Genomic DNA, 15,607 nt, shown 5'->3' with positions numbered 1-15,607 from the left:
TTAAATAACCCATGAAACAGAATTTTCACAATGTTCAGAAAGATGAACTTTATAGATAAGAGGGAAGAAACAGGAAAGCCAGGTTCAGACCGGATAGAAAACTGCATTGGAAATCTGTAACTGGGTGCATGTCACAGGTTACATAACAGCTCTTCTTTTAATATAAATGTATTCCATAGTGAGAAGACTGTTTATGTTGAATCTACAAATGCTTCTTTGTCCAGGGAAGGTTCCATCCAACAAATGATCAAGTTATAAACCTTGCTTTTGTTGTGTTAGACACATCATACTCTATACCCTGGATGCAAAAGGAAAAAGGGAAATTGTATTTCAGATGGGAACAATGAATTCCAGTTTTGAGTAAAAGGAGGTAGAATTTCAGTTATGGAAACACACCAGAAAGGGATTAGATCGTCTTAAATGCCTTGTCAGGGTTTGTAACTTTTGTTTAAAAAGGTAACTTACTACTCAGGTTTCAATTTTTACAGACTAACTCTGACTACTAAGAAGATCTTTTTATTGCCACAGAGCTAGTGGAGGAAAAAAAAAAAATCCAAACAAACTGAGAAAGAAAAGGTCTTCACCATTACAGTGGGAACAAAATATTTATTCTCATGCTTCTCTTTACTAAAACAAATGTTACTGGCAAATTGAACAGCTTTTGAACTGATACGTGAAACTTGGTTGTTATTCCTGGATGAAGTTTTCAATCTAAAAAATACTAGATAAGCAAGGGTTTCACTAAATAAAAGGGGGGTGGGGAGCCTGGGTGGCTCAGCTGGTTAAGTGTCTGACTCTTGATTTTGGCTCAGGTCATGATCTCCGGGTTGTGAGATCAAGCCCAGCATTGGGTTCCATGCTGGGTGAAGAGATTGTCTCTGCCCCTTGGCCCCCACTCTAAAAATAAAATAAAATAAGATAAATTACATGCAAAGGAGTATTTATGCATAGCCAAGTAATACTATAGGTTAAAGTTTCATTCTAATTCATCATCCATCTCTACCTTTCACACTGGCAACATAAGCTGGTCTTTTAATAGTGCTTTAGAAGATTATACAACTATTCCTTAAGGAGGTCCACTTCAGAATGGGGTCTGCTGCTGAAATACTGATGATTTTAACCCTTCATTATTTCCCATTGAGTGATATATGTCCTAACTTAGGAATTCCTGAAGGAAGGCTCAGATAAAAGGGCCACAAAAAGTAAAAAATAAATAAAAATGAAAATGAAAAAAACTTCAAAGGCAAAACTGGCTCATGATGACTTAACCATAGTTATGTTACTTTCTGAATTTAGAATTTCACTCTTTTTCAGAACAAGGTTTTCAAATGGTAATACTCAGATTTATGACTTTACTATTTAAAATTCACCCCCCTGCAGTGATGAATTTAAATTCTGCAAGTACGTAAGCCTTTAATTATTACCATACCCCATACTTCATTCAGCTGATTAGCATATGGCACTCTGGGATCATAAGTATGGGTTCAATTAGCACACAGATCTTCCTGTCAATGTAAAATCCACACAACTTCTAGAGAAGCAACTTGGGAGACTCTGCTTTCGGGGTCAGGCTGATGAAGGCTACAAATTCAATCTGACTACTATCAGCCTTGCAAACCTTGGTAAGTTATTCACATATTCTGAGTCTTAGTTTCCTCGTCGGTAAAATGCAGATTATACCTATCTCAGAGCCATTTTCTTAAGGCAGGTACTGACTGCAATATATATGTGATGTTTGTAAAAAAACTCAGAGCAATGTCCGGGATATTGAACATGCCACAGGTTTTGGCGGGTACTAATGACCTTTTTGCTTCCAGTCTGAAGTGAGAGCAGGGCATGAGGTGCAGACAATGTGTAGTGAGCAATGTTCTGTCTCAGGCAAAGGCTCTTACTAGTCTCTATTTGGCCCTACACACATTAATTAATGATCAAGAAGCCTAGGATCTTGGATGCTCTAGTATACATCAAACATTCTCATAGTCACTTTTTTTTTTCTTGGCATGAGGGGAGATTTTTATTTTAAGTCTCTACCCATCTTACAAGAACAACTTTGTAACACAGAAATCAGAATATTATTACCTTAACTCATGAGGCAGTTAGCATATTTCCCTTGAAACAAGTGGTTAACTTATTTTACTTCTTACCTTTTCAATCTTTTCATCCAGCATTCTGAAGAATTCTTGTTGGCTTTCAGAGATGTGCATGCTAAAAAACAAAGAGTAGTTAAGTGCATATTTCAATGTTTTCTTAAACCTAGCTCCCTCAAGTGAAAAATGCTGAGTCTTTAAGCTTTCAGGTAGACATTTATTTATTGCTGACTTTTTCACTGCAGTAGTCTAAGTCATACTAAGGATAAATGCCATTACAGTAATCCTGTAAATGTGTTTCATTATAGTCTATCATTATAGTCTATATAGTCTCTAGTTCCTATGATTTAAGGTATACAATTTCCTTTCGATGTACACATTATTTACTGAGATGTTACTGGAGGGGGTGTGCCAAATTTTTTCTTCAGAAACACATTTGTGATTTAAAAAAAAAAAAAAAGCATAGCCAAGCAATATAGGGCATATTTCAAGCCTGTGCGGGACTGTAAAAAGAAGATATATCCAAGTTATTATGTTGAAATGTGTATTTTACAAAGACGGTCATCATTAGCATGGTATCTAGCTGGCAGCAAACAGGCAGAGAATTGACATTGCCCCTGAACACTCTGTGCAGTGGTGACAGCCCATGCACCTTGGAAGTGAAATCCCATTGGAATGTACAAGTGAGTCAGAAAGCATACCTGAGTAGCACTTACCCTGTGTGTTTGCTTGTCTAATACTACTTCACGGCATACTTAGTGAGACCGACATGGTTGGTGGGGACAAAACATAAGAAGGTAAGGAGAGAAGAGAAGAACCACAGATGGGAAGGGCATGGGGAGGAAAGGGCCTTGTGGCAACACAGTCTTAATGAAAATGGTTTCCACACAGCAAACAGGTGTGGGTGGTCCAAGGAGGTTCAGGACTCTGGGCTAAGAGACACATCCGATAGCGTGTCTTTCACTTACTATAAGTGCTCAGTTGTGGCCGTGGCTGGGGATGGAAGGAGGGGAGGCTCTGGAATCACTTCTCCCCTGTGAGTCTAGGTGTGGAAGCAGCCCAACTGACCTACCCCTTAGCATTATGCCTCATCCTTTAGGGGCCACAGAGAATGGCACAAGTGAACCCAAACCCTTCAGCAGCTCGAAGGTTTTTCCTTGTGTGTAAAACCAAGATTTAAAATTGGGAGCACCATGACATCAGCTCTGATATAAAAGGAAAATAGAAACTATCTGACACCAGCAATCAACTCTCACATATAACATGTAATTTTTCCTGTGAGGTTAATGTCCTGTTTCAGAAACTGGTCTTCTCTTGGTGCAGGTTAGAAAGGCAGGCCAGAATCTGGGATGATGAGACTATATTAAAACAATCTCCTCTCTTTCTCTGGCTGGGCAGAAAAGCCACTTTTGAATGCCTGAGTTTTCCCAGATTCCTCACGGCTTTACTTCTTTAAGTGTCAAAATGTTTTTTATCTGAGCCACTTCGGATGCAAAACTTCAAACTTTAATAGAGGACCTATCATAAACATTATGTAGATTTCACTTACTAGCAGCCACTCCCATGATCCCAAATCACAATCCCCCTCTGTAATGTTGGGACACCCACTGGAGCCTCTGAGGTGGGCAGAGCTGGCTCTCCTTAAGCAAAAGGGCCTTAAACTGTGGGCTTCTGTTCTCTGCTTTGAACTTTTTCTCATGTGTCTTCTTGTCAAGGAAGGTATTGGTTCATTTTCAGTTTTCTTCCAAGCTGCTGCTTCTACTTCACACTTAGCACATCCAAGTCTGTTAGAGTTGTGTCTAAGGTTAAACACAACTGTGTCTAGGTTAGAGCCCCAAACAGGCTCTGGGGGCGGTGGCGGGGGGCGGGGTGCAGGGGATGGGGGTTCCTGTGAGTGGGGAACAGGCATGTTCTGGTAGTTGCTGTGGCTGCTCAGATACGTTCTGGGCATCCTCCCTGTTCCTGGCCAAGCTCCTGAACCTCCTTAGCAAATAAGGTTGCTGGACAGCTCTGGGTCCCAAATAGGAAAGGCATGAAGACATATAGATATAGATATATCTTAATATAGATAACCATGCACATGTTCATGTGTGCACACACATGTATCTTAATGTAGATAACCATATATACATTAGTTTCCCTAGAGAGTCCAAGATATCTCATAAAAATGGCATGTTTAGGATTTGATGTTTACCATGGAAACTTCTGGGTTACAGTTTTTAACATAATTGCCTTCCATATAACCAAAGGGCAATAAATATTTAATCAACTGAGACCAAGCGGTCCCAATTTTAATTCACGTGATTCCTGACTCCTCACAGAGGCAGTTCAGTTTGTTAGGATGGGTGAGGTGCAGGCCTCAGATTCTTTATCTATAAAACCATCAGGCACCAGTCTCTGAGGTCCCTTTTGGCCTATTACCAACTTCCATTAACTCCTTATTCTATGATTATTACCAACTTCCATTAACTCCTTAATCGAACTATCACAGCATGAAAACAGGGATGCTTGATTAGTACTCATGCATACTAGACTTAACAAGATTAGTCTTAAGTAAAAGCGATTCTGCAAATGTGTCTGCCATCCCTGGGATCAAGAGAGCTCAGGGGCGCCTGGGCACTTGGCTGGCTCAGTCAGAGAAGCGTCCGATAATTGATTCTAGGTCATGAGTTCAAACCCCATGTTGTATACAGACATTAAGTAATTAATACTTAAATGAATTAATTTCAAAAAAAGAATGCAGAGCTCCGTGGTCCATTATCAGAAGACCAGTGCCAAAAGTAATGGTGAGGACCTCAAGATGCATATATAGTAAGCAAGCACAAAAACCCTAATGTTCCAGTTTTGTATAGTTTAACTACATACTTTCTAACCGTTAAAAAAATGCATTCCTTGATTAAAGCAAACTGAACAAAAGCCACTTAACCAAAAATTAATTAGTCAGGACAGGGTAACTCCATCTGAATCCAAACAGTAGCCTCACTCTGGGGCAGATGGTACAGTGGTTAGGGAAGTAAACTCTGCCATTTTCATTTTCATGTGTGTCCTTTGAGAAACAATCCTAACCAAACATAGGCAACTGGCCTTCAACTGGTGCATCTCTACATCATACCCCACTGATAGAGAAATACTGCCTGCTTTCTCTCTGTGTAAGATCATCAGAACACCTCTGCCTCCCTCTGTCTCATTTCAAAACCTACCAAGAAGTATCTTCCATCAGACTGATTCACACAAACAGTATGTGGACTGTGTTAGCCAGAAAAGTCTAACGGAAGGGTGACTTATTTATTATCAAATGCCGATGCACCAAAAAGCTCTTTCAGATAAGCTCCATTGTCCCTGGAAGTGTGGCAGGTACTGCCAGATGGAGCAAATGCCTGCATGAGGCCTTTCTTGCCTAACATCTTCAGTATGTGTAACCCGAAAAAGAGGTTTATTCTGCTGTTCTGGGGATTCCTTTCATAGACAAGCCCTGAAGTCCTTTCAACAGGTACAGAGGCAGCATTGTTACTCTGGGCAAGTAAATAAACTACTCCGTTTCACGGACTCCTGCCTAGATAAACTTGAACGTTCTCTTCTCGTGTGGAAACTCTACAAACACAATGGCATTAATATTAGGTTTTTACCTTCAAGAGTACAAACTGCACTGTGAGAAACAGTTCTTAGGTGACAAGTCCATTCTTAAACCCTTTCTGATGCACAACCTGGTGACTGTGAGTGGTGAGGGAGAAAAAAGCACACTAGCCTTTCTACCTTTTCTCAAGATATTAGAAATGGATAATTAAATTGTTTATGATTCAGCTTATAAAGTATGAATTTTGATGCTAAGATTAATTAGATCTAAAGATATTTTATAACAGCCTGTATGCTGGTACTTGATTTAACTAATAAAACTGAACAATCTCAGTAACTCCTATTTCTCTCTAATGAACTCAGCTTCAGAAAACACAAGGCTCCCCTAGCGCACTTCCTGTGCCCCCAGTTGGCGCTAGCAGAGCTCTTGTGAGTTAATCCTGAGTCATCCACAGCTCTTCTGACTGTGACTTCTCAGCTTCATGAGATGAGGGATGACAACAGGATGGAGTCTTAATGACAAGTAATCAAAGGAATGAAAAAGGTGGGCAAAATGAGCTTAAGAGCTGCAAGGTATACATACGGCTTTCCTTTTTAGAGACTTAAAAAAAAAATTTCCAGCTAATAAAAACCTAAGCTATCAAAGTACCAGAAGGCAAGGTCCTGACTCCTTTACTTCAACTGCAAAAATGAAATTGCAATCACTCAGGGAGTTCCTGGCTAATCTTGGCTTGAATACAGTTATTTCTTTCAATAATCATCATCACCATTGCTCAGTTGGACCTTGGGGAAGTGGCTTAATCCTAATCCTCACATAATGACACACCCTTGCTGGCAGTTCATGCATGGCTTACTTTTATTTAGCCAAATATATATATTTAAAGTAGAATAATAAGCACCAGCAAAACGAAAACAAAAAACAAAAGCTAGGACCCTGACAACAACCTAGATCTAACTTACTTCCCACCCATCCGTGTGCTTCCCCCAACTCAAGGGAACCCACATGCCCAACACCCCCCTTATAAAGCATTACCATATACATGCTTTATAATGCAGATAATTTATTTAGTTGTTTTTAACATTACGAAGAGTGCATGATGCTCTATGTAATCTTTCAGGACCTACTCTTCTAGTTGTATTGCTCAGGTCCAGGCAGCCTTGTATGTTGGTACAGTGTATTTGTTTTAACAGTGTGAAGGCAGTGTGGTTCATTTACCCAATTTCCTGTTAAAGAGCATTTGGGCTTTTCTAACTGTTAAGGTGTTCTTATCAAGCATCAGACACTGGGATAGGTCCTGGGCATACATTATTTCATTTAATTCCCAGCCCTATGAAAGAGGATTTTTTTCTCCTCTATTTTTCTCTGAGAAAACTGAAGCCCAATGACATTAGGACACTGGCCTCAGATTACAGTCAGTTAGAATGGATTTTGTATGTTTTATCAAAGGAAGGTGTGAAGACTATCAGACTTTTATTACCTACCTATCTTTATTATTAATAAATCTCCTGTTACGAGGTATGGGATTGTCCTTCCACTACTGGGGAAAAGAAACTCATTATCTTATTTTATACACTGCAGAATAAATAACAGTTTCCTTGCTCCTCTGTGTCAGAAAGGAGGAAAAGTACTCATGGCTTTCTAGGAAGATTTCGTAGTTGAATTCTGGTAACCCAGGGTTTTGACTCATAGTTTAATACACACACACACACACACACACAACCAGAGGATTTTCTTCCTAATTTTAATGTGAACACAAGAGCCAATTTAATCAACTTCTCTGAAAGCTTCAGCACATGCCAGTCTGCAAAGTATTGCTGCTTCAGTGTCTCTAAGTTAAATAAGTATTCACACCAAAGGAAAAAAGAAATTCTCCTTAATATAGTCTCTCCTTAGAACTCAGAGATAAGGGAATCATGAATGAATGGATTGGATGAAAAGATGACTTGGTTTTATCATCAGATATCTGTTATCCCTCAAGGGCAGACAAAATTAGTGTAGATAAAAGTGATACCCGTGAAGTGGACAGGGGAGGTTGTGATTATAGCATAAAGTGTACCTAAGGGTGTAAAAATTGGTTTTAACATTCCACTTACAATGTAAATGAGAAGTGGATTTTAAATGTCCAGTTTTCGGGATGCTTGGGTGGCTTAGTGGTTGAGTATCTGCCTTTGGCTCAGGGTGTGATCCCAGAGTCCCAGGATCAAGTCCCACATCGGGCTCCCTGCATGGAGCCTGCTTCTCCCTCTGTGTCTCTGCCTCTCTCTCTCTCTCTCTGTGTCTCTCATGAATAAATAAATAAAATCTTTTAAAAAAATAAATAAAATGTCCAGTTTTCTTTGAAAGTAACAAAATTTAAATCCCTGAGCTCTTTCACCAACCTGAAGAATCCTAACCACCTACAGCACTACCACAGACACTGAGCCAGGGTGAGGTGATTAGTTTGAACTAGGTTATTTTTGTCTCAGTTTCCTGGGAAGAACCAGACATAACACAACTTCTTCTTATGACTTCGATTTATGGAACTACTATTACATATACATAGTAGGTTTATTTTGGGGGTGGGCATGTCTATGTCAGAGGTACTAGTGGGATCAGCATCCTCAGGGAATTTGTTCTTATTTAGGTGGACCACCACAAAAGAGATTTGTAGCCTTGGGAAAATAGAGCCTCTTTGAAGGAAAGGGGAGATAGCTTCAAAGTCACACCAAGTGCGTTTTACTGCCAATGTAGATTCCATTCTAGAACAATCTAGAAAATACTCATTATTCTCTTTAACATTTTAATTGTGCGATGCATAACACATAGAAAACATACAATGTTATTTGTACAGTTTTAAATAATAACAATGAAAGGAACACCCATGTAATCACCACTCAGGTTAAGAAATAGAACCCATGGTCCCATTGTCTTCCATCCAGTGAGAAAGAACCATTCTAAGTTAAATGCGTTTTCCTTTCCTCGCTTGTCTTTATTGCTTTATCACATACATATGTAACATTGCATACATATGTAACGCATCACATACATATGTAACATTATGTTCTGCCTGTTTTCAAACTTTATATAAATGAAACTATATGCAGACAGGGACTACCACTTACTTCCCTTACTGTGCAACCTTAACATTCATGACAGTCCTCCATCTTGATAGGTCATTCATTTTCACTGATATTGTGCTTGCTTTGGCAGCACATATACATTTTCACTGATATGTAGGATTCCTATAAGAATATGCCACATTTTTTGTCATCCATTATAATTTGGAAGGACATTCAGGTTTTGCTTCAGAGCTTTAGAAGCTCACATAGATAGTGCTGCTAAGGACATGTCAACTATGTCCACTGGCACATATGCACAAGGGTTTTTCTAGGGTACACACCTGAGTGGGGGGAGTTGCTGCTGGGCAAGGTATGTCCAGGTATGATTTTAGTAGAAAATACAAATTGTTTTCCAAAGTGATTGTACTGGTTCACGTTTCCACTGGGCTGAACACACCCTGGTCAACCATTTGTACTGTCAGACTTCTCTATTTTTGTCAATCTTGTGGTGAGAAACGGTATTTTTCCTACACATTAGCTATTCAAGTTTTTTCTTTAATGAAGTAGTTGTTCACATCTTTAGCCTCTTTTTCTATGAGCAATCTGTTCTGTACTTTTTGATTTTATAGAATTGCTTTATCCATTCTGGAAACCCAACTACTGTCAATTATATACACTGTAAATATATTCCACCCCTTCCTTTGACTCTCCTACAGTAAATTTTGATAAATGGAAGTTCTTAATTTTAATGCAGTCATACCAATCATTTTTCTTAAGATCTGCATCTTTTGTGACTTGTTCAAAATTCTTTCCTACCCCATAGTCATAAAGATATTCCCCTTTATTTTCTTCTAACTGATTTGAAATGTCAGTTCTGTCATTTATTATGGATCTGTCTTGGGACTCTCTATTCTGTTCCGTTAGACCAAACCACACTGTCTCAATTCACTGAAGCTTTACATTAAGTCTTGGTTATCTAGCAGGCAAAACTGAGCTCACTCTGAAAACATTATTAGCTTTAAAAACAACGTAAGGAAAATCGGAACCAGAACTTACTTTGCTCTGGGCTGATGAACTAATCCTGGAATCTCTTTATTAGTTTTAAGTCTTACATTTGAACTGGCACTTTTTTCCTGAAAAACATAAACACAGATGTAAAAGACAAGGTGAGAATCAGCAATTAAACAATGGCATGGACTGTCATCACAGAAATGCTAGATTTGAGACCCTTCACAGCAGGTCACTTCATGAGGACAAAAATCCTTGCAAAGATGTGATGCTATAAGGTAAACTGCCAAGCATTTTAGCAGGGAACACTGTCATGGAAAGAGGAGGTTGCTTTATGACAGCTATAGCTATTTTTAGAAAATTATGTGCAACTAATATTTGATGTTTAGGTGTTTTTAGGGAAGAATAGAAAAGAATAAAAGAATAGAAGATTCTAGTGCCAACGAGCAGCAGTAGTGTAACCACAGACATTGTTTACATTCTCAGGTAACAGACTTCAGTGCATTTTGTTTATAAAAGACAACTACAACTGCAGTTATTGAGATGTGAAGTTTGCACGAGGCCCTAGCATTGACAGAGACAACATGATTAACAGTAACTAAGTTATTCCATCCAGAACAAATGCTGAGATGGAATTCAATTGAATTAGTAAAATTCAATACTAACTTATATTCAAGAAGCAGTTCTTTGGCTTTAGTCTGATATGATTTCTTTTCTTTTTAAAAATTTTATTTACTTATTCATGAGAGATACACAGGGAGAGGCAGAGATATAGGCAGAGGGAGAAGCAGGCTCTCTGTAGAGAGCCTGATGTGGTACTTGATCCCAGGACCCCAGGATCAGGAGCTGAGCCAAAGGCAGACACTAAACCACTGTGCCCTGTCCGATCTGATTTCTTATTCCCAGTACAATAGCCACATGAGAAAGAAACCCTCTCAGAGCTTAAGATACAAGTGTATTTATTGGATGCTTAGGTAGTTCAATCGATTCAGTATCTGTCTTCGGCTCAGGTCATGATCTCAGGGTCCTGGGATGGAGCCTTGCACATGGCTTCCTGGTCAGGAAGGAACCTGCTTTTCCCTTTGCCCTTCCCTGCTGTGCTTTTTTTTTTTTCTCTCTCTCAAATAAATAAATACAATCTTTTTTAAAATTGCAAGTATATCAGTAGGTATATCATCTCAATAATAGTACTGTTCTGTATTTATACAACATTATCTTTAAAAAATATTCAGGATGCTTTATAATTTGCTCTGAAAACACAGCACTGAAATGAAAGGAAAGACTATTCCAAACCTATTTATAACAGGTGACTATATACACTCAAGAAACCTGATGTGTAGTGATAATTAAAGACCCAGGCGAGGGCAAGGAATAAAGACTCCTATGGGTCAACCCACTGTTCTTATCACATGCAGAGTGATGTGGGATGGCATATAAAACAGATGGTCCCCAAATGAACTCTTTCGAGAGTTCCTATTGCTCTCAGGGCAGCAGAAGCCATTTAAATCAGTAAAACTCCAATGATGTACACACTGTGGTTATTTGCTATTTACCATCCAATGTGAACTTCTCTGTATAACATCAGTACTCCAAAATACAGGGTAATTTTTGTTTGTGATTGTCTAGGAAAGAATAGTACCAATTGTTTGGTACTATTGGTACTATTCTTTTTGCAGTCTATCTTACCTTCTTTACCTGACACTAAACTTCAAAGTATTTTCGTAAACTTTTAAAAGGTATAAAATATATACTTTTCCTCCTGCTGATACAGCCAGGGAACAATAGATGAACTATCTTAGTTTTCATTTTCAGAAAGTAGCCCCAGGAAGGCAGGCCCAGTCCCTTCTTTACTACTGGGGCCTCGGAGCCTGGGTGGGGCCTGGCACTTTGGGAGTTATGCATCATATGCCAGTAACACGAATGAACAAGGTCAACAAATGATGAACTTCTTTTTAACAGTGAGAGATAAAAATAGCTCTAATGTGGTCTCTCTGAAGGACTGCAGAGGTAAGTCCCAAGTAAGTCATTTTCTTTCCCCCTTAGCTGCTTGCTTGAATTAAGCACTGAAAATGGACATATGACAGAGCCTTACACTTTTTTTCTATTCATATAATTTCCCAAACTCTGAGCCTAGATAGTACATTGTAATTGACTGATTGACTGATTGATAGACTGTAATTTTAAACACTGCTAGGGTAGGAATGAGGCCTCTAATTCTAAGATTATAAACGATACACAATTGTATACTGTTTATAGTCAATTTATTAAACTATACCCGTCATAGCTACATTGCCTCACCACATCTTCCTTAAAAACACATTGTGTGGTTGCTAGGAAAAGGAGGAAACTCCACACAACAGAGGCTTAGTGGATGGGTGGGGTACTCCGCCGAACAAGCCATGCCTCTGCACATATGCAGAGGCAAGCACTTCCAGGAACTGAGGCAGAGGCTCAGGGTGAGATATCAGCTTCAGATTTCCCAGTTACAAATAAGAAAAAAGAAAGTATATGTTATTACATAGTGATTTCTCTTTGATTATTTATGTATATTTGTTTTTTATAAATTACTACTCCCAAGGGCACCTGGTGGCTTAGTGGTTGAGCATCTGCCTTTGTTCAGGTCATGATCCCGGGGGTCCTAGGATCGAGTCCTGCATTGGGCTCCCCACAGGGAGCCTGCTTTCTCCCTCTGCCTGTGTCTCTGCCTCTCTCTGTGTCTCTCAAGAATAAATAAATAAAATATTTAAAAAAACAAATTACCACTCTCCAAGACCATAATAACAACTCAATGATCACTTACTATAAGTCAGGCACTATTCTAAGTGACTTCCATATATTAACTCATTTTAATACTCACAAATATTTACATTATTAACATATCTTTATGTTCATAATACCTCACTGAGATAGGTACCATTTTTATTCCCATTTTATTATTTTTAAAAAAGATTTTATTTATTTATTTATTTATAAAAGACAGAGAAAGGCAGAGACCTAGGCAGAGGGAGAGGCAGGCTCCCTGGAGGGAGCCCAATGTGTGACTCGAAACTCCAGTATCACGCCCTGAGCTGAAGGCAGACACTCAACCACTGAGCCACCCAGGTGTCTCTCTTCTGATTTTTAGATCTTAGCATTTGTTGCCACTTCCATTTGTTTGGCACTTATTTATGACTTATCATTATTAGTTACTATCTCCATTTGTCTTATTTGCTGTGTCTGAATTTTAAGCTCCCTGAGGACAAGAATCTTTTCAATTACTTGGTATTTTAACCTAATACCCACCACATAGTAGATAACTATTAATCAGTTGATTGTAATAATTAATAGAACCAGAAAATATTTTTCACTGTTGACTCTTATTGCAAATATGTATAAAAACTATTATACTTTAGTGCAGTTAACATAAATATTTTATTATTGAGGATTTCTCAATAATTGATGATCTGGAAACATGATTTATATTTGATGTTTTTGTTTGTTATGCTAGATCCTTGGCATATACTTGCTCTTTTGTTTTTTATATGGACTGCAGAAGACCATCCAAGTTTTTTTTTTTTTAAGATTTTATTTACTTATTCATAAGAGACACACAGGAGAGAGACAGAGGCAGAGACACAGGCAGAGGGAGAAGCAGGCTCCCATGCAAGGAACCTGATGTGGGACTCGATCCTGGGACTCCAGGATCACACCCTGAGTGGAAGGCAGGCACTCAACCACTGAGCCAATGAGGCATCCCTTTATTCCCATTTTATAGTTGAGAAAGCTGAGGCCCTGAGAGGTGAAGCATTCACCTGAGATCATACGAGTAGTAAGTGATAGCGTTGGGATTCTGATCCAAGCAGAATGGCCCCAGAGTCCATGCTATTAGCCACTAGGCCAGCAGTTCTCAAACCCCTTTGCCCATACTCTTCAAATTTTTATACGTTTTGTTGAACCATATGAAAAAAAAATCACATTTGTTAAAATTACCATCAATTTCATTAGGAAAATTTTGACAGAAGCTGTCAAGCTCATGGTGGTATAAAATTTTCCAAAACTCTACTTTTGGTTTAATGTTTGAATTTTGTGACTGGCAACACATACTGCCAATTGTTTTCTTTGAAGTGACAGGTTCTCTTCATTCATTCTTGAGACAATGTTTGCCAAATACCCAAGTCTTAATATCCATAATTTGTCTGTCAGGCATTTTTTTTCTAAAGTAGAGATGGTGTCCCATAAAAACAACCACTAGTTCAGATTGCAACTCAATCAACTGCTGAGGTACTTTTCCTTGAGATAACCACTTTGCCTGGGTGTGCAGAAGAAATGCTTTACGTATGCCTATTTCCCATCTCATCACATAGACTATTAAAAAGCTATGCATCCAAGGCACAATATTTAATAAAATTAAATAAAAGTTACTGCTTCATTCTTAAATGAAAATGGAAGCTATTCTTTTACTGTAAGTGCATAGTGGTGGTGAATAAGATGACTACTTATATGGTTTGGCACTACTGCCTTGATTTGTGCTAAGGCACTAGGCAGGTCTACCCATCATGATTTTGCACCGTCAATACAAATAACAACATGGCAAAAAAAGGCAAACTGCTTTTTAGTATTGTTAGGGAAATGAACTTGAGGACATCCTGAGACTGTTTTAAGGACTGCAGGCCATACTTTGACAAGTGTCTCTCTAGTTCTTTTGCAGAGAAAAGAACTATTGATTATTTAATTTGCTATATGCTTTATTAAAAAAAACCCAAACTAACCACCTTATTGAGGTAAAATTTACATTTCATAAAATTCCATTATAAATGTATGATTAAGTGACTTTAGCAAATTTATAGAACTGTACAATTATCACCACAATCCAGTTTTAGAACAGTTTTATCATCCTAAAGTTTTCTCAAACCCATTTGCAGTTCTTTTCTGCTCTGCTCTGTAGCCCCCAGTAACCACAATTCTTTCGGTCTCGACAAATTTGTCTTTTATGGATTCATATAAATGGAATCTTTTAATATATAGCCTTTGGTGTCTGGCACTTTTCACTTAGCATAACGTTTCCGAGATTCATTTATATTGTAGCTTTTTTCAGTATCTCACTTATTTTAATTGCTAAGTAATATTCCAATGTATGGATATTCCATATTTTGTTTATACATTTACCACTTGATAGACATTTGGGTTGTTTCAAGTTTGAGGGATACTATGAATAATGCTGCTATGAACATTCACATATAAGTCTTTGTGTGAATATATATTGTCATTTCTCTTCGGCAGGTTCCTAGAAGTGGAATTGCTAGTTTATCTGGTAAGTGTATATTTAATTATTTAAGATATTACCAAACTGTTTTCCAAAAGTGGCTGCACTATTTTACATTCTCACTTGGGGTGCATGATGGTTCCAGTTATTGCCATTCAAGTGGTGTCTCATTGTGGGCTTTATTTATTCTTAAAAACATGACTTATTTGGATTTGTTCTTTGCATCTCGGAATACCCAGCACATTGCTACGTGGGAGCATTTATATGCTTATCAGCTAGCTACATTTGCATAAAGAAGTCAGTTTTATATTTGCTTATAAATATCCCTTCTCTTCTGGGTTTGTTTGTTGGGGAAGTGGAGGTTTAAAGAGATCTGCTTTTAAAAAAGGAGGCAAAGAAACAAACAAAACCAGGAAGGGCTGGCACGATGAAGCTGCTGGGAGCTCAGATGATGCAGACCCAAAAGAGAGCCAAAAGCCATGTCTGGGGTACTCCAGAAATATGAACAGAGAATCTGGGAGATGATGGAAGTAGTAACTAAGATATCATTTTCTTTGGCAGAAAAACCTATTTTATTGATATTTGACACTTACAAAGTACCTAAAATAAACTGGAACCAAGTCGGAATAATTAAGATGAAGCCATTGAATAGGCCCCC

General features: G+C 38.3%; 1 protein-coding gene across 5 annotated transcripts in view; it reads right to left on the bottom strand.

Moving 5' to 3' along the window:
• C7H1orf21 (chromosome 7 C1orf21 homolog) overlaps positions 1-15,607 on the bottom strand; it is a 215,443-nt gene that overhangs the window by 19,192 nt on the left and 180,644 nt on the right. For all 5 annotated transcript variants that reach the window (XM_025430075.3, XM_025430076.3, XM_035719196.2 and 2 more), the window contains 2 exons: positions 9,756-9,832; positions 2,145-2,205 (listed from right to left, as the gene is read on the bottom strand). In XM_025430075.3, coding sequence (XP_025285860.1) covers positions 2,145-2,205; positions 9,756-9,832 — 138 coding nt within the window. The remainder of the gene's footprint in view (positions 1-2,144; positions 2,206-9,755; positions 9,833-15,607) is intronic.

The sequence above is a fragment of the Canis lupus genome, chromosome 7 (assembly GCF_003254725.2).
Source record: "Canis lupus dingo isolate Sandy chromosome 7, ASM325472v2, whole genome shotgun sequence".
Taxonomy (NCBI): Eukaryota; Metazoa; Chordata; class Mammalia; order Carnivora; family Canidae; genus Canis; species Canis lupus.
The sequence above is the reverse complement of the archived record's forward strand: the minus strand, read 5'-3'. Positions and strand labels throughout refer to the sequence as shown.